This window comes from Priapulus caudatus, unplaced genomic scaffold, assembly GCF_000485595.1.
Source record: "Priapulus caudatus unplaced genomic scaffold, Priapulus_caudatus-5.0.1 Scaffold94, whole genome shotgun sequence".
NCBI lineage: Eukaryota > Metazoa > Priapulida > Priapulimorpha > Priapulimorphida > Priapulidae > Priapulus > Priapulus caudatus.
Window position 1 is genome coordinate 464,289 of NW_014577155.1, and position 20,616 is coordinate 484,904.

Here is a 20,616-nt window from a genome sequence, read left to right on the forward strand (position 1 = left end):
CTAAGAAATGCGACACTGTGGCTTTCCCATCTTACAATGGCGGCAAGTAAAGCACTCTAATTTCTATTTGACTAAACGGCTCGTTTTAAAACTTGTCAGAAACCAACTGAATAATGACGAGTTGTAAGATTTCTTTCGATTCAATTAGTAAATAAAAAAAAAATAAGAATATCGGTGAGGTCTTTGTACGGGGGCTCAATCAGGACAGGGCTAATTCTGTGAAGCCGGTTCGACAAAAGTCAATTTTGTAAACAAAAATCAAATTCTGGTCGAACCGGTTCACAAAACTCAATGTTGTAACCAAAACTCAATTACTGTTCAATCCTGTCGCAAAATCATTTTGTACACACTAATTCTTCTGTCGAACCGGTTCAGAAAATCGATTTTGTTGCCGCATATGGACACGCATGTAAAGAAGGACTACCATTATGTCAGAAGAAACAAAGATGGGCGACGCATGATACATTTCTCGGAGCCCAGTTTCTGACCATGGTAGCCCTTCTTAGATGCTTGTTTGCGCATATTTGGGGCAACAAAATCGAGTTTTGTGGAACGGTTCGACAGAATTGAGTTTGTGTTTACAAAATTGAGTTTTGTGGAACGCGGTTGACAGAATTGAGTTTTTTGTGTTTACAAAATTGAAGTTTTTGTGAAGCCGGTTCGACAGAATTGAGTTTTTGATGTTCACAATAATTGAGTTTTGTGGGACAGGATTGACAGAATTGAGTTTTGTGTTCACAACACTCATTTTTGTCAAGTTTATAGGTACAAAAATGCCTGTCCTGCATGGCGCCCCGTACTTTGCTTCGGCACTATTGTTGAGTTGGGTTTGAAAAAATGTTTTTCCAAGGCTAGTTAACGACCTAACTTCTGTGACATTGTCGATGGTATGACCGTACTTTATAAACAACTTGAACATGAGGCTACGCCTACCATTTATTGTCTAACCCAACCTCACTGACGAACTTCTTAGATAATGTCTTTTAGCGGTGTATGCTTATATAATAGCCTAGCAGTCGCTTAGTAACACATGTCAACGAAGATACGTATGAAATGTCAAATATGAGTTGTAGCAGGGGTACATGTTATATCGTTCTGTCATACTCTTAGTCCGTGTACAAAGGAAACGTATATAGTTCTAATATTAGGTTACAGGTACAATATAAATGGATTCGCCGCGTCATTGTGGCACTTGGCAACCGAAATTGCCGTATTAGCTGCAACGTATAGTGTTCGCTATCTGAAAAGGTCAGGGCAGTTTCCATGCCTTTCAGCAGCTTTCGCTGAGAGCTAACAAGTACTCTTCTCAACTCCTATGTGAGAAAAAGAATCCAAGAACAAATGTGGATATAATGATGTGCAATAATTACTTGTCCTGTGATGTTTGAAAGCTGCTGCTTTTTTGTCATACTAAAATTCTATAGGCTACAAGATTTTTTGTAACCGCATATGATGCCTTTTGTGTGCGTGCCTGCGTACGTGCGTGTGTGTGCGTGTGTGTGCGTGCGCGCGTGCGTGCGTACGTATTTCACAACACTTTGCATAACTCGCCGCTATGTGACGTATATGCCTACCCATTACTATGATAAGCCAGCCTACGATATATGAACATCGGCTTATACGAACATAAAAAGGCTCCCTCTCCCAACTCCACACACGCGCGCAAATAATTATGCGCGTGTGATGTTATAATCTGTTTTGGCGGGTAAACGGATAACATATCTCAAATCCTGTAATGATCTTCTTATGCACGACATCACGGCAAAACCGTTACGCGTAGTGAAACATTTAAACGTGGAAAATCAGAATCGCGCCCACATGCACGCCTCCATCTTATGCGCTCGGGCGCCGTTTTCAAAAACACGCGATATTTCCCATAGTCGTGACTTCACGATATTTTTGAGGAATGGGTTCCAGACCGGTTATCTCCCATCTTTCACGATGTCTCGGAGCTAAACCACATATTGGCAATATAATACAACGTGTGTTTCATATAACACGGCATTTTGGTCCTGAGCCCACGCTGACAGGTATAGGCACACATGTACGAGCAGCCTGTACGACGGTTACACCCACCTAATGGGAATTATAATGACTAGCGGTGCTTCATCGTAACAATCGCTGTCACGAGTGTTCGTCGCGAGCCGAAGACGAGCCATTACCGATCGTCGTACTAACAATATTTACGATAGAGCAAAACACGCGCACACCCACACACGCACGCAAGATCCCGCACGCACACACGCACGCAAGATCACGCACGCACACACGCACGCAAGATCACGCACGCACACACGCACGCAAGATCACGCACGCACACGCACACGCACAGCATACGCACACGCACATGCAAGCACAAGCATGCACGCTTGTACACACGCACGCACTACGCATACTCAAAATAATAAGCATCACGCAAAACATTACAAATGACCCCCTTTTAACCTATTTTAGTTCAAGTTATAAAAAAAGAATTTATGCCACGGATTATAATTCAAAACGCATAAATCCGTCACACGCCGTTGCCTCCCGGCTCGACCGCCAATCAAACCGCACGAGTCCATCACGACATTTCCACGTCAACGCCGCAACCACCAGGTGGCGGAGCCGATACCTACCTCATCGTATGGGTCGAGGCAGCACATGCAAGTCTTGCAGTCCATACACTGCCACGGGTAGTTCTTTATGATCGGCACCATCTCGTCCGTTAGCTCCAGACACGTGGGATGCCCTGCGAATGGCGTGTGAAAGAGGGAAACAGTTACCACACACGCACACGCAAGCATTCGTGGTTACATCGTGTTTGTTACAACTGTACTTATAATTACAGTTAGAATTACAGTTGTAATTATACTGGTTCTTTAACGCACGCAATCACTACGTATCATTATGCTCAGTGAATGAGTTGATTAATTAATAATTAATTATAATATTAACTAGTGACAATCAATATTATATTATAATTTATCATGTAATACTATAACAATATTTACATTTTATATTAAGTTATAAACGCTTATTAAATATATTAATTAATTAATTAACACTAACCCTAACCCTAACAATATAATTAGAAAGGATTCTAGTGCTAGTGAAGATTACTCGTACACTTGGCACACCAATGCGGTTCACGACCACAGCCACACGCGCACGCACTCAGTAACGGACTTAGCTCGTCTTCACCCAGTACCAGTTAATACATACTAGTACCAATCAGCACCTTCTAGTATTAAATAGTGCCTTCTAGTACTACTTAGTACGTTCTAGTGCTAGTTAATACCTCCTAGTATTAGATAGTGCCTTCTAGTACTAATTAGTACCTTCTAGTGCCAGGTAATACCTTCTAGTTATAGTGCGCGAGTCACTCACCGCTGTTGTCACACTGTGAGCAGTGCAGGGGAGATTCTGGTCGGTTGTGCTTGTTGCTCTCGCTGCCCTTCAGACAGACGCCGCACTTGGCGTCGGGCTTTACCTTCGGCTGAAACAGACGCAGGCGCAGCGGGGCGACCGCCGATCAGCAAAGAACCCTGATATATATTTTTTACCAGTGGGCCCGTTGTCAGATACAAAGTGAGTCTTAACATTAGTCTCAACATTAACTTCTCGTGGACCGGGCCTACATACACTGCGTATGAAGATATCCTAACTTTATCATATTTCTGGCAACCGTCTATGATAAAAAGTCAGTGATAAGATTAATGTTAAGACTATTTTTGTTACTGAAAAATGGTCCTTTAGTATTAGCTAGAATTAAGAAGCGGGATTGAGACGTCAAATGACTGGAACGTTTGCATCGGTTGCCCTAGTATTCATTCACAATATTTTCATGAGTTTTCTATAAATTATAAGATGAGACGAGTCAAAAGAAGCAAAAATAAAAAAAGCGCACAACATAGATTTAATCGCCGAAATAAGTGTGTGGCCGTCAGCAGCAAAATTGTCAGACTTATCTAGTACGTGAATAGGTCGTCGAAAAGACGGGGAGACGGCTCGCTAACTGACACTCTGTTGTCAATGCAAAAAGCAATACTGAACCTTTTAATCACTTGAGCGATGAAGCTTAATACTTAAGACCTACTACCTAATACCTACAACTTAATACCCAAGGCCTAATACGTACGACTTAATATCTAAGACCTAATACATGCGACCCAATACCTGGTATCCAGCAACGATGGGACCGACTAGTGGCTTGGGTGGCTTGGGAGAAGTGTACTCCTCCTGTTTCTCGGCCTCTCCCTCGCTGCTACTAGAGCTGTCGCTGCCGGAGTCCGAAGAGGAGTCCTTGTGAAACATCGCGAGAGAACGGGACATTGACAAAGATGCTATCTGTCTATACACACGAAGGTTTTTTGGAATCTCTTGCCTAAACGTCGCATATTTTACTAACTTATATTGTACACTATAACTCTCTTAAGTCACACGTCCTCGAAGACAATATTTTGTGCTCCATCAATAAATAGAAACGTGCAACGTCGATAAGATTGTGACGGAAATTTTAGATGACGAATAAGAAAAGCAAACAAAAACAAGCATCGTGGCAAGTTGGTCTTTATGTTTTACCACGCGTAAAAGCACGGAACGGTTTTACCAGCAAAAGATTGTTAATATGTAAAATTTCCACAAACAACTGCTATTATATGTGAACACGGGTGAACATCTCGCGATGCAGCTTGAAATTCTGGACGATGTTGTATATCTCTCGCCCCCTCCTCTCTGTCCCTCCCGCGCCCCCCCACCTCTCTCTCTCTCTCTCTCTCTCTCTCTCTCTCTCTCTCTCTCTCTCTCTCTCTCTCTCTCTCTCTCTCTCTCTCTCTGTCTCACTCACACACACACGCACGCACGCACGCACGTGCACACACAAATACACACACACGCATACAAACACGCACACGCACACGCACACGCACGCACACACGCATGCATGCACACACCGTTGCGGACGCGCTGTCACTATCCGAGTCCCGCAGCTGCAGGCCGTGACCGCCACTCTGCGCCTCTCCCACGAAACTCTGCGCTGGCCTCGGCGGTCCGTATAACACTGTGTTGACCGGCAAGTATCTCAGCTCCTCCGGCGTGTATCTGGGAACGCGGGGCGAAGGATTATTCGCGATGATAGAATCACGGATAAACGATTGTCGCTTTATAGCATGTATAGACGCGGAAACACTCACAGATCGAGGATTACACTCATGCCATGAGGGTGTTCATAAGTCAAACGATTTGTCCACATTTTCCAGGATTTTTTAGTACTTTAAAGCTGCTTCTAATGGCTGCAATTTTTTTGCCAAAAGTACAATCTCTGTGTTTCATACGAGCAATGATTAATGTGTAAATTAATGTCCAAACTCTTGAGTGAAGCAAATTATGAGATGTAATGTAAGATAGACATTTCAAATAAATAGAATGCTCAATATCACAGGTGTACTAATACCAAACCTAATAATAGCCAATTTCCAGGAACAGTTTTCGTTACTTGGGGGAATTGAACTTTAAAATTCTAGGGCACTCCAGGTTTTCCAGGACCCTTAAGAACCCTGGGTTTAGAACCGATTGTTACAACACCGTGAAATCACATGTCGAAGGTCAATTTATTATGAAAACTAGAGATCACCCTAGTACAAGGCCAATTTTTATGCACATAAGCTGCATTTTTAAAGCTGGTTATCTAAAATGCTGTTGACCCATTGCCACTGGTCTATGGCACGTTTGTCTCCTGACCTAATTCAAATGGAAAACGTGCTGTGAATGAACCCTGATGGGCTGTGATGGCCCAGCATTGCTACTTATGTAAGCACAAACGCCGTTTTCTATGTGCATAAGCAAAGACACTGCAAGTCTGCAATCTGTCGCATTCATTCATCTGACAACAAGATACTTAACCATTGCACACTCGGAATGCTCAGCGAAGATGTCTTTTTAGCAACGATATCAAATAATTCTACATCATCTACAGGGTAGAATACGGGATGGAGGCTTTTACGTGATACACGGATATGTGATGGGGGCGGTTACGGGATCAGACAGGGGTTCTAAATAGTACACGCAGTACGGGATACGGGAAGGAAGGTTCGAGATACGGGGATAGGGATTCTAACATACTCACGGAATACGGAATGTCCGTACGCGTGATGTCCGTACGTGTGATGTCCGTACGTGTGATGTATGTACGTGTGATGTCCGCACGTGTGATGTCCGCACGTGTGATGTCCGTACGTGTGATGTATGTACGTGTGATGTCCGTACGTGTGATGTCCGTACGTGTGATGTTCGCACGTGTGTTGTGTATTCTTCTTCTTAGGAGACATTGCGCATGCGCGAGGACCGTTTCTGGCGTGCAGTGCGGACTGAAGGCAACTGCATAATATAGCTTGCTCAGAGAGAGCTGGGGTGGGAGGCTGGGGAAAGGTGGCTGAGCGAGGGACAACGGAGGCAAAGAGAAGGGCAGGAGGGGATGAAGTAGGACTTTTGCACCCTACAGGCTAGGGCGCTCTTCCAATTATAAACACAGGTCTACTGATAAGAATTAATTTCAGAAATCTGTGCTGAGATACCCTCTAACCATATTAAATGCGTATTTATTACAAAATATAACTCCCCTGGTGAGATATTGCGCATGCGCCAATACACTAACTTAGCCAGATTGTGTAATGAATGGTATATGCAGCAGCCACCTTACATGCAAGACCTTCTTCCTATTTCTTAAGAGAGGGATACAGATAAAATGTTATTATATAAATCTATGCGATAATACCTCCTCTCAAGATTAAATGCATAATTTTCGCAAAATATTCTTCTTTTCTGGTGATATTGCGCATGTGCGAGCACCGTTGATGCAGTACGGACGGAAGATAACTGCATAATATAATACGTTTTACGTAATGAATCATAGGTAAACTAAGGCATGCGAATGTTTAATTTTCATGATTCGAGCGAGTTCTATACCTTCTACGTACGCCTCTCTCACTTATATATAATTATATAGGCCTACTCCCGATATCATGATTCTGCCCAAACACAAGTGTCTGCATGTACGGTTCCACATTGGAACATTTGCCGGTATACGCGTACATTACTTCAGTATATATTTTCATTTTCTCAAGATCATTAGCAGCTTAGGCAAGGTCCCACTCTCAGTACAAGTTTGTATATATAGTATTAGTATTTGTATTGGCTGGTATATTGATGTTTAACTAAATAATACTTTGCGATATGAGATAATGACTCTAGTATAATGACTCTATAGCCCAATTCCCAACTATTATAAGCTATACTTACTAACACAATATTGATTAATGGGACAACGTATTCACTCCAATATTTTTTACTAGTAATGACCACAGCCTGGGCTAATATTAAGATGTGTGACAAAATCGCATAGACCCTACACGATTCCACATTATTTCTTATAAATATGGACATATCCTTGTTAGTAAATAAACAAAAAGCAGAAGACATGTGTAAATCTACAGACCACTCTAGCGAACAGGACGAATTATGCTTGTTTAGCAGAGTCAATCTTCAACTGTCAACATCTTACCTAACTTCAAACGCAACATATAGGTGTACTAAAAATAAGATCTAATGCAAAACGTTAATCTTTACTGTAAAAATGACAGAGCTAAACTCGTAACATTTCAAGTGGTGATGAAACTATTATACAGTAATGCAAAAGTTTTTGTTTTGACATATAATATCACAGCTTATTTATTTATCCAAATTTAATTATTTGCCAGGTGGAATACTGCATTAAAGGAAGAGTAGTTTTTCTTATTTATTTTTTTTAAATTTTTTTTTTTACATCTTTTATGAGAAGAAGAAGCTCAACATTTCTCATTTTTATGTTAATGAGGCTGGGAGGCGAGCAAAGTGACTGCAATAACTAAACAGCAATTTTTGTAGTTAGGCCAAATCCTCGCCTTCTTGAGCGAAGTCCTCAATTCGGGGTCAGGGGTATAAGGGCCCTCGGTGTAGACCTTGCACGTGAGGCGTGTGTGTGCGTGTCTTCCTCTACCGCCGCTGGCACCCCGCCGCCGCCGCGCCGCCGCCGCTGCCGCTGCCGACGCTGCCTCTGCACCAGCGACTATCGGATTAATTTCCCTGGTACGTTTTTGCAGGATTACGTTCTCTCCTTCCCATCGGGCCCAAAACACACAGAAACTCCCCCCCCGCCTCCCCTCCCCGCCATCTCTCCCGCGCGCCGCTACCGCGCATACAGTCTCATTCCCCCTCGGGGCGAGGCAAGCAGTATCACACGGATGTTGGACACTGAGCGGGCTTAGTGAGAGACGATCGAAACACCTCACACCTATGACGCTTGATCGTCTCGCCCGCCCGCTTGCATAATCTGCCGTAAGTTACCTGTAATTAGTTTAGCTATAGTCACGTGTGTGTGCGCGAGCTGTCGTGATAATTCGGGCAGGTATGATAGCGGCAGTCGCGGCCCGGCGTGGCGCGGCGTCAAAGAAATAAATAAATAAATATATATCAGAAGTAGATAATAGTAGTTTTCTAATTCTAATACATATATATATATTATGTGTGCGTGTGTGTGTGCGTGTGTGTGTGCGTGTGCGTGTGCATGTGCAAGTGCGTGTGCGTGTGCGTAGGCTGTGCGTGTGCGCGTGCGTGCGTGATCTTGCGTGCGTGATCTTGCGTGCGTGATCTTGCGTGTGTGATGCTTGCGTGCGTGTGGTGGCGTGCGTGAATCTTGCGTGCGTGATCTTCGGCGTGTGGGGCGTGTGTGATTCTTGCGTGTAGATGGTGCGTGCGTGATCTTTGCGTGGCGTGTGTGCGCGGGTGCTCTTAGCGTGCGTGTGTGCGGCGTGATCTTGGCGGCGTGCTCTTGCGTGCGTGTGTTGGCGTGACGTGATCTTGCGTGCGTGATCTTGCGTGCGTGTGTGCGTGCGTGCTCTTGCGTGCGTGTGTGCGTGCGTGATCTTGCGTGCGTGATCTTGCGTGCGTGTGTGCGTGTGCGCGTGTTTTGCTCTATCGTAAATCATTGTTAGTCGACGATCGGTAATGGCTCGTCTCCGTTCGCGACGAACACTCGTGACAGCGATTGTTACGATAAAGCACCGCTAGTCATTATAATTCCCATTAGGTGGGTGTAGCCGCCGTGCAGCGCGCTCGTGACATGTGTGGCCTATACCTGTAGGTGGGTCAGGACCAAAATGCCGTTTATATGAAACCACACATTGTATTATATTGCCGATGTGGGTTTAGTTCGAACATCGTGAAAGATGGGAGATAACCGGTCTGGACACATTCCTCAAAAATATCGTAAGGTCAGCGACTATGGGAAATATCGCGTGTTTTTTGAAAACGGGCCCGCAGCGCATAAGATGGCAGGCGTGCATGTGGGCGCGATTCTGATTTTCCACGTTTAAATGTTTCACTACGCGTAACGGTTTTGCCGTGATGTCGTGCATAAGAAGATTCACGTACAGGATTTGGCGATATGTTATCAGCGTTTACCCCTCAAAACCAGATATAAATCGACCGCGCATAATTATTTGCCGCCGCGTGTGGAGTTGGGAGAGGGAGGGGCGGGAACTCTCTCTCAAATCGGAAATGTTCGCCGTTCCGCTTCACTGTCACGAACCATTACGCCTCCAACACATGCGCTTAATAAATTACAAAACAAAAAATGTTCTCACGCGATCCAATACTGGACTCATGGCCTGGGAAATATGTATTGTTACAGGCACTTGCTGAATGCAGGTTGCATTACGTATCTAATGACGCGCCTCAGCCCCGAATAACCTTCAACAACAGCGACGAAAATCTTTCTGACACTAACGTAGCGCTGGAGACTATGATGTTACATTTACGCACTGTACTTAGCCTGACACCGTACGGTCGCAATTCGTTCGATATCTCGGATCAGCCCACGTGGAACGCGGAGGAGTCAGGTCAAAGCGTGGTTTTTTTTATCCGCCATGACGGGTAGTTTTGGTGATGTAAGGTTGTATGACACGCGTACGTAGTAAATTACGTTAATTGTAATTTCGCGAGTAACGAGTAAGAAGACAAGGTACCGATTCTCTCTCCTCTCTCTCTCTGCTCCCTCTTCTCTGCTCTCCTCATCTTCTCATCTCATGCTCTCTCCTCGGTTCTTTCCTTTGCGTTCTTGAACATTTTCTCCTCACTTTCTCTATCCGCGCGCGATTCTCTCTCGTGCTTTTTTTTCTCGATATTCTCTCTTTTCCCACATTATCCTAATTTGCGTTCCGTTCTCTCCTCTCCTCCCGCGTCTTAGTAGTCTCCCGCTCTCCCTCGCTCTGTGTTCTATCACCCCTCTGTCTCTTTCCGTTTCTGCCTCTCCATCGTTGACAGCGGGCGAGTCTCTCTCCTATGATTGTAAGCAAAAGCATACGTGAAACTCAGATTACCGTAACCTAGCTAGAAAAAAGAACGCCAGAGTGTAATTACTGTTTCAGTTGTCGAGATCGCAACCGCCGGTGAATGAACGCATTGTTGTTGCGCCCGCGTTCGAGAGTGCGTCCAACGAGGAAAAGTGGCAAGTAGAATTGTGTCAGGGAGAGATATGGCGAAAGCGCAACGCGCCAACATCTGCAGAAGAGAAGGTTATAGCTGCTTTTTATGTTCGTATAAAGCCGATGTTCATATATCGTCAGGCTGGCTATATCATAGTAATGGGTAAGGCCTATTACTACATAACGGCGAGTTATGCAACGGTGTTGTGAAATACTACGCGGCACGCACGCGCGCACGCACACACCGCACACACACGCAGCGACGCTAAGCACGCACACAAAAGGTATGCATGTGGTACACAAAAATCTGTGTAGCCTATACGAATTTTAGTATGACAAAAAAGCACAGCTTCAAAAACATCACAGACAAAGTATATATATTGCCACTCATTAATCCACATTTGTTCTTGGATTCTTTGTTCCACATAAGGAGTTGAGAAGAATGGCCTACTTGTTAGCTCTCAGCGAAAGCTGCTGAACAAGCAATGGGGATAACTGCCCTGACCTTTTCAGCGATAGCGAACACTAATACTTGCAGCTTAATACGGCAATTCGGTTGCAAGTGCCACAATGACCCGCGAATCCATTTTATATGTGCTACCTTGTAACCTAATCATTAAGATACATTATACGTTTTCATTTGTACACGCGACCTAGAGCTATGACAGAACAGTCATAACATGTAGCCCCCTAGCTACAACTATAATTTGACAATTTCATCACGTCTCATCGTTGGACTGATCACGTTCAGCTATTCTCCGCTCCTGTTAATGAACGACGTTAACAAGCGCAATGTCACTCGCGATACTAGAAGAATAATATTTTGCGAAAATTATCTATTTAATCTTGAGAGGAAGGTAATTATCGGCAAATATTATATGACAACTTTATTCCGCTAGCCTCTCTCATGAAATAGGAAGAAGGTCTTTGCGTAAAGTGCCTGCTGCATATACGCATTCAGTACAAATCTGGCTTGACGTTAGTGTGTTTTTTTTTTGCGCATGGCGCAATATCTCGCGCAGATGACGTTATATTTTATGATGGAATATCATTTAGTATGGTTAGGAGGGTATCGCAGCACAGATTTCTTGTAATTATTCTTATCAAAGTAGATGCTGTTGTTTCTAATTGTGGAGCGCCCTAGCCTTGTAGCCTGTAGCCTGTAGGACGCAAATCCTGCTTGCTTGAGACTACGCTCCGTCCTATACGCCGGCCTCATTTGTCCTTTCTCCAAGCCTGCTTCCTCTTCTACGGCGCGTTCAGGGGCGCTATCTTTCCTTTTGCCTTTCCCACAGTCTCCCACCGTCCTCCGCTCTCTCAGCAAGCTATATATGCAGTTATCTTGCAGTCGGGTTACTGCACGCTATAAACGGTGCTCGCGCGACATTGCGCAATATATCGCAGGGAAGAAGAAGATTTGCGAAAAATTATGCATTTAATCTTGAAGAGGTATGATACACCATAGATTCTTTATGATTAACATTTTATTCGCAGACCTTTCTCCAGATCTAGGAAGAAGGTCTTTCATGTAAGGTGGCTTGCTGCATATGCATTCAGTACAAATCTGTCTCCTGGTCAGTGAGTTGTGCATGCGCGAACTATTTCACCAAGAGGAGTATGTAGTTGTGATGAAATACTGGCTTTAGTATGGTTCAGGGGGTATCGCAGCACAGCTTTCTGTAATGTATTCTTATCAGGTACACCTGTGTTTATAATTGAGAGAGCGCCACTAAGCATGTAGGAGGCAACATCGCTTCTTCACTACCCTCCCGTCCTATACGCCGGCCTCCTTTGTCTTTCCAATCAGCGCTGCTTCTCTTCTACGGCTCCTTCAGCTATCTTTCCGTCGCGCCTTTTCCACAGGCCTCCACCTCCTCTCTTTCTCAGCAAGCTACTATTAGGCAGTTATCTTCAGTCGGGTTACTGCGCGCCCATGAAACGGTGGCTCGCGCATAGCGCAATATCCTCCCTCGAGAATAGAAAAAAGATTTTTGTGAAAATTCATTATCTTAATCTTGAGATGGAGGCTATTCGTAGCATCCGATTTATATAATACCATTTATCTGTCGCCCTCTCAAGAAATAGGAAGCAGAAGGTCTTTGCATGTAAGGTTGCCTGCCTGCATAACCATTCAGTACACAATCTCGCTAAGTTGAGTGTATTGGCGCATGCGCAAATATCTCACCAGAGGCGTTATATTTTGTGATGAATATGCATTTAAACTGGTTAGGGGGTCTCTCAGCACAACATGTTCTGAAATTAATTCTATCAGTAGACACTGTGTTTATAATTGGAAGAGCGCCCTAGCGCTGTAGAGTGCAAAGTCCTACTTCATCCCCTCCGTCCCTTCTTTCCGTCGTTGTCCCTTCGGCTCAGCTTCTTTCTCTTCATAACGCGCCCTTAGACATTACACGTACGGACAACACACGTACATGACATCACACGTACGGACATCACGACGTGAAAACATTACACGTACATACTATCACACGTCGCGGACATCACCCGTACGGACAATGCACACGTGAAGGACATCCACACGTGGGACATCACACGTACACTATATCACACGTACATACATCACGCGTACGAGCATCACACGTACGGACAATGACACAGCGTGGCGGACATCAACACGGTGCGGACATCACCGTAGCGGAACATCGACACGTGCGGACAATCACACGTACATACATCACACGTGCGGACATCACAACGTGCGACATCACAGCGTGCGCGCACATCAACACGTACGGAATCACACTACCTACATCACAACGTGCGGACATCAGCACAGTGACGGAAATCACAGTACATAATCAACCTGTGCGGACATACACACGTGCGGACATCACACCGTACATAATCCACACCACGTGCGGATCATTATTCCATCAACACGTAGCGGGACCATCAACACGTAGCGGACATCACACGTACGGACATTCACACGTACGACGACCATCACACGTACATACCCTCACACCGTAACATCACGATCAGCACGTTCGAACATCTACACGGGCGACATCACACGTACGACCATTCACACGTACGGCACATCACACGTCGTACATCACACTCGCGGACCACATCGCACGTGCGGACATCACACGTGCGTACATCACACGTACGGAACATCACACGTACATACAATCACACGTGGCGGACATCCCACGTGCGGACATGACACGTACAACATCACACGTGCGACATCACCGTCGTACATCAACACGCTACGGACATCACACGTACCGGAACATCACCACGTGCGACATCACACGTCCTACATACACACGTGCGGACATCAACACGTGCGGACATCAAGAGCACGTTAATTACATGCACACCTGCGGACATCACACGTGCGTGACATCACACGTACATACATCACACGTGCGGACATGACACGTGCGGACATCACACGTACATAACATCACACTGTGCGCGACATCACACCGTTGCGGACATCACACACGCCCGACTCACCTCCCCCCGTGCCCTCCCGCCCGCCCCGCCGACTCGCCTGCTGACCCCGCCGCCCCGTAATACATCCAACGTGCGGACATCACACGTGCGTCTACAGTCACACTACGACATCACACGTACGGACATCACATTGGGAGTGCGGACATCAACACGTCCATACACTCACTACGTGCGGACAGTACACACGTGCGGATATTACACGTGCGGACATCACCACGTACATACCATCACACGTGCGGACATCAACACGTGCGGACAGCACACGTCACATACATCACACGCTCGGACATCACCACGTGCGGACATCAACGTACATACATCCACACCCGCCCCCCCCCCCCGTGCGGACATCACACCGCTGCGGACATCACACGTCCTATCATCACACGTGCGGACACATCATACGTGCGACATAACAGTGCGGACATCACACTGTACGGAGCATGCACAGCGTACGGACATCCACACGTACTAATATCCATACACCCACCGGGCCGTGACATACGATCACCGTTCGGACCTGCAGCCGTGGCGGACGATCACACGTACGGACATCTACATCGTACGGACATCACACGTGCGGACATCCCACCACGTGCGACAGATCACCAGTGCGGACATACACGTGGCGTACATTCACACGTACGGACATCACACGTGCGGACACACAACCGTGCGCGATATCACAACTGTAAGCGGTACATCCAACACGTACGGGATCATCACACGTACTACACTCACACGAACCATACCATCACACCAGTTACGGACATCACACGCCTGCGGCCACCCCTCACACGTACGCGCCTCACACGTAACGGACATCACCCACGCTGCCGGACCATACACGTGCGACATCACACGTGCGGTAACATCACACGTATCACTACATCACACGTGCGACAGTCACGACTGGCGGACTATCAGACCCCTACGTACATTACATCACACGTGGGCGGACATCACACGGCGGACATCACACGTACGGACATCACACGTAGGACATCACACGTGGCGAACATGCACACAGTTACATACATCACACGTGCGACATCACAGCGTGGCGGACATCACACCGTGCGGACATCTTACACGTGCGGACATCTCCCGTCCCATACAGCTACACCTCACACCCCGCCGCGCCCCCCCCGAACCGTACGGACAATCACACGTGCGGCCGATACACGTGCGGACATCACACCGTGCGGTACATCACACGTGCGGAACTCCGCAACATCCCGGACATCACACGTAGGCGGAACATCACACGCTGCGGGACATCACACGTACATACCATCAAACGTACGGCTAACAATCACAGCGTGCGGAACATCACACCGTACGCAGACCCATCACCCACGTACGGATCATGCAACACGTGCGGACATCACACGTTGCGCACCATCACAGGCGTAGGGACATCACACCGTGGCAGGACAAGGCGTAGAGCACGTACAATACATCACACGTAGCGGACAAATCACACCAGTACGTACTATCACACGTGGGCGGACACACACCGCTACCGGCACATCACACGTTCGGACAGTCACACTACGGACAATCAACACTGCGCTGACCATCCAACGCTACGGATTATGCAACACGTACGCCCCGAACATCACAACGTGCCGGATAATCACACCGGTGCGGACATACCCCAGCATCGTAGCATACATCAGCACGTACGGCACATCACAACGTACTACCAATCACGACGTGGGACTACGTACCGGACCATCACACGCTCTCGGACATCCTCACACTGCGCGCACATCCACACCGTCGATATCACCACGTACGGACCATAGCCGCTCAACGGCATATCCACCATGATGCGAGGACATCACACGCTGACGGCAATCACCCCGTGCAGGACATACACGTGGCGACATCAGCCACGTACATCACATCCCACGTACGTGATACCACCACGTGCGGACTCACCCAGGTACGGACCATCACACGTAGCGCGCCATCACACGTGCGGACATCACATGTGCGGACATCACACGCTACCGCCGACACGCTCACAACGTGCGGCCCACATCGACACGTACGCCCCGACAATTCACATCGTAGCATACATTCACACGTGCATACCATTCACACCGCTGCGGAACATCACACGTACGGACTCACACCCGTACGGACATCGACACGTGCGGAGCCTCACACGTACGGACATCAACGTCCTCCGAACACCACACAGGCAGAGGGATGACTCTATAGTATAAATAGACGGACTGCTAGCCTGCCGCTGATGGAAATGGCGTGTAAGTAACATGGCGTCCGTAGTATTTCCATACTATCGAAGGACGGCGAATTCACCAAGCGTGGATATGGATAGCAAATCTCCAACTATGCAAAAGGATCAATCTAGTGAACACTTGCGCCAGCAGAACCAGTGGCGTACGTCTAGGGGGGCCAAAAGAAGCCATTGCCGTCCGCTGTTAATGACGCGAAAGTAAAAAAAAGAAAAAAAAAGAATTGTTGGCTACTCAGCCATGAAGGCTGTACATGTAACTTAAAGGTGCCTCAAACTACCATTTCCCCTGTGATCCAACTATTTTCAAAAATTGTCTGGGGAGGATCGCCATCACCCCCCGTTTGTGTTTTTAACCCCCTTTATTTTACTCATCCTTGCGTAGGCAGAAAGAAACAACAAACAAAATGATCCGCCATTATCGCATGGCGCCGGAAAAAGACTGGCAGCAGCTGACGAGGTGGGGGAGAGCGTAGGGTCGCTGGAGAGCAGAGCGGAGAAACCATTAACATATTAAGTTAAATCCACCCCCAATTTTTTTTTTATTTTTTTTGCCGGCTTCAGCACCACCCCGAAGTTCCCCCACAGAGGCTGGGATGAATGCCAATCAGTTGGGCGACGGCAGTGACACGCGAACGCCGGACGCCAACACACGATGAGACTACATTAACTAAACTAATAATCACCTACTCTTATCTAATGATCTCAGTAATATCATTTTAATGATTTAATTAAGCGATGTTTTTAAATTAAGGAGCCCCACGACTGAGCCACTACACTGAAATAACAATAACAAACCTCCCCACTATTTCAATTCATATTTAGTAACTCTATACCTTCATTAATGATTTAATTAGCCATGTTTTTAATTAACCGACCTACGATGAGAACATCAGCCCAAAATACTAAACTAATTTAATCATTTTCAGTATATAGTTTATAACAGATTTAATTAGCGATGTTTTTAATTAAGAACCACTTACGGATGAGATACATCCATAACAATAATAAACCTATTTAAAATTTTCCTACGTAAATATCACGTCTTACCTGATTTCATCTATACCCCCCGAAGTTTTTAATTAAAATAAATCAGCAGTGTTTTTCTCAATTATAGAAGAACGAGGCCCTTTATCTGTTAGATCTCAACAAATTAATTATAAACAGTCTATTTTCCCCCAGATATACGTAATTCCTCCGCCTGCTCGTTCCAGACGCCCTACTTGTGCTCTACCGACGCTTTCTAAGCAATCTTCCATAAAAGCGTCTTGTACTGCTATTCCGCAACATACACTCATTACATGGCGCGCGTTGCCGAATATTTATTAAGCAAGCACAATATACATCAGGAGGTGTACACCCGCTGATTTTACATAGAGATTACATAACGTCTGTCGAAGAAGCGTGTAAAGGTGTGCCGTATTAATCAGCTGCGGGGCAGAGCAACCTTTCCAGACCCATCATAAATGTGTAGCTTTAAAAATTATGACTGAATCTCGGACGAAAATGCAGCAGGCAGAACACGAGTCAGGACTAGACGAGCGCCCATTGACACCACTAAGTTAACATACGCATTAACACATCGCAATTAAGAAAGCCCAATCATAGACACACGAAACCTGCAAGCCAGAAAACTGGTCAGCCCAGCAGAGTGCCGGGCTAACACCGCTAAAGTTGTGAAATGTATAGCAGATTCACTTATATATTATATAATGGTATTCCCATATAATTGAGTAGTAAATTAAATGGCATCATATACTCTGAAGCAACAAAGCACTCACAGATACTAGAAAATACGCGGGACTCGTCCGGGACACCACGGCAGAGTTGTGCAATATATACGCAATTCCATTTAATATACAACGAATTCTTCTAAATTTGGCTGATACTAAAGCCAACGAACAACTAACACTTGAAGCGCAGTAACCGCATCGATTTGGCAGAGAGAACGACAGGACCGCACCCCCTGACGCCTTTTAGTCTTTCTGGCCGCAGATTCTGTTATTAGTCATAGCTAGCGTTAGCGCGGCTACTACTACTAACTACTACTACTACTCCCTATACTAGCTTACTACTACTTACTACTGAGAGCGCGAACGACTACTACTACTGCTGCTCGCCTGCTGTTGTTGCTTGTTGGTTAGCTCCGCTCCGCTGCTGCTGCTCCGCTGCTGCTACCCTCCGATGTCTCGGTCTGGCGTTGAAAGAAGGCACCTGAGTAACCACATGCGCCCGCGTGCCTGTGCCCCCTTTATACCCGAACGGGTACTCCTAACAACAGCCGCCACCACGCTCGTCACGCTCGTCGCACCACCTCCCAACGCGCAGACATTCGCTTGGTGATTGTGTATCACAACGATTACTCCCTGGTCGATTACGGGTCGCACGTCTCACCTTTGTCTCTACGTCCTAATACCGTACCGAGCCGTCCCAGCTGGCGACCATGTCAAACGTTTTCTCCTATGGTGAATCTCACTACGAACCCCGATCCTCAGCTGAGTCGTCCAGGTCTCGTGTCAGCGAGGCGCCAGAAACCTTGGTGCATCATGTCCAACGATTTCTCTGCCCTGATCCAGATTATCATCTTGGATTAGGCATCTTCTGTCTGACACCACGCGCTGTTCAGTCCGGGCCGCGTCCACGCCCGGCCCTTCGTAACCAAAGCAGCGCGACACGCTATTAGTTAGGATGTGTATACGCAAGGTAGTAACCAATCACACACGTAAACTTATAGTAGGATATTCGCGACACCATGCAAATGGTTCCGGTTTAACGTGCGTGCCGCTCAGCCCGCGCCCGGCCGTCCGCGCCGTCCGGGTTATGTTCCACGCTGCTCTGTATTAGTTTACTACGCTTGCCTACGCCACTCGAGTCGCCTGCCATATTCCCCTCACACCGGATCGTGAGGTTTTTTTGAACATAGATTCCCCGGATGGCGGCAGAGGGATCTGTATTCGCGTCACTGGCTAGCTATCGTGGCGATACATCCGCAGCACAGACGCGAGCAGCGACCCCAGATAGCGCGGGCTAGGAAGATTGGGCTGTGCGTACCGTTCCTGATAAGTCAGTTCTCCCGCTCCCCTCCGCTCCTCCGCACTGCACGCCTCTGTCTTTCGGCCTCGTCCCTTCATACCTAATGCTACTACTATCTATCCCTACTCCTACCCTCTATCTTATCCTGACGTTCCCTTTATCTCTATCGTACCTCTACTTATCTATCCCTACTATCTACTCCTATTCATCCTATCTGATCTCCTCTCACTCATACTCCTACTTATCTATTCTATCTATCTATCATCCCAACGACTTTATCGTATCTATCTCTACCTTATCTACACTCTACTCTACCTATCTTTATCCTTCATTGTATCCACCCAACTCCACCCCGCCATCCTATCTATTCTGCCTCTCTCTCTGCCTCTCTCCTATCCTCTATACGTAATACTATACCTATATATACCTCACTCCCTACATTATATCATATATTACCTCCACATATTTGAACCTATCGCCCGCTGCTACAATCAAGGCCTTAACTCCTACTACCTCCCCACGACTAACTACTACCTTGACTACGGCTAGTATACAAATACTGATATTCTTGGCTACTATATACTACTTCACTACTATACCATGCGGTGATGTGGTGTGTGTGTGTGTGTGTGTGGTTGTGTGTGTGTGTGTGGTGCGTGTGGTGGTGTCGTGTGTGTGATTGCCTGTGCTGTGTGGGTGCTGGGCGAGGGGGGGGGTCTGGTGTGTGTCTGTGGTGTGTGTGTGTGTGTCCCGTGTCGCTGGTGTTCCCTGTGTGTCTGTGTGGTTGTGTGTCCGCTGTGTGTGGTGTGTGTGTGTGTGATGATGTGTGTGTGTGTTGTGTCGCGGCGTGGACGTGTGTGTGTTTCGATTCATCCGATACTCAATATATACGCCAATGAGTAATAGCCTCTTCGGATGCAACACCAGCTAAATTTATTATTGACGACGTCGTCCACCAATGTCTGAGCCCACAGATAAAGGCACATATATACTAGGAGAGATATAATTATGTAACTATAGATCAATGTCGTGTGAAATAACATATTTTCTCCCTTTACAGGCCGTGAGTTTACCTGAGAGATACACGCACAGTAGCCAGCACCGCAGCCGGCACCCCATTATTAGGCAAGCTAATCAACGACTAATAATACAATTAATAGACTATTCACGCCCCCCTCGTCCTCTCCCTACGACACTCTCTCTTATAATAATGTTATATATAGAAGATAAAAAGTACACGTTTAAGTAACAACCAAGAAGGCCAGGCCATTCTTAAAATGCGCTCTCTTTTTTGTTTACAGGATAAAAATTCTGCGGTCGACCTTACGT

General features: G+C 46.5%; 1 protein-coding gene across 1 annotated transcript in view; it reads right to left on the reverse strand.

Annotated features, from left to right (window-relative positions):
- Positions 1 to 20,616, reverse strand: part of LOC106804966 (PHD finger protein 10-like) — a gene marked incomplete in the record, with an annotated part of 66,296 nt that overhangs the window by 15,546 nt on the left and 30,134 nt on the right. Inside the window, 4 exon segments of the mRNA XM_014806383.1 lie at positions 2,619 to 2,731; positions 3,370 to 3,478; positions 4,159 to 4,284; positions 4,935 to 5,082. Coding sequence (XP_014661869.1) covers positions 2,619 to 2,731; positions 3,370 to 3,478; positions 4,159 to 4,284; positions 4,935 to 5,082 — 496 coding nt within the window.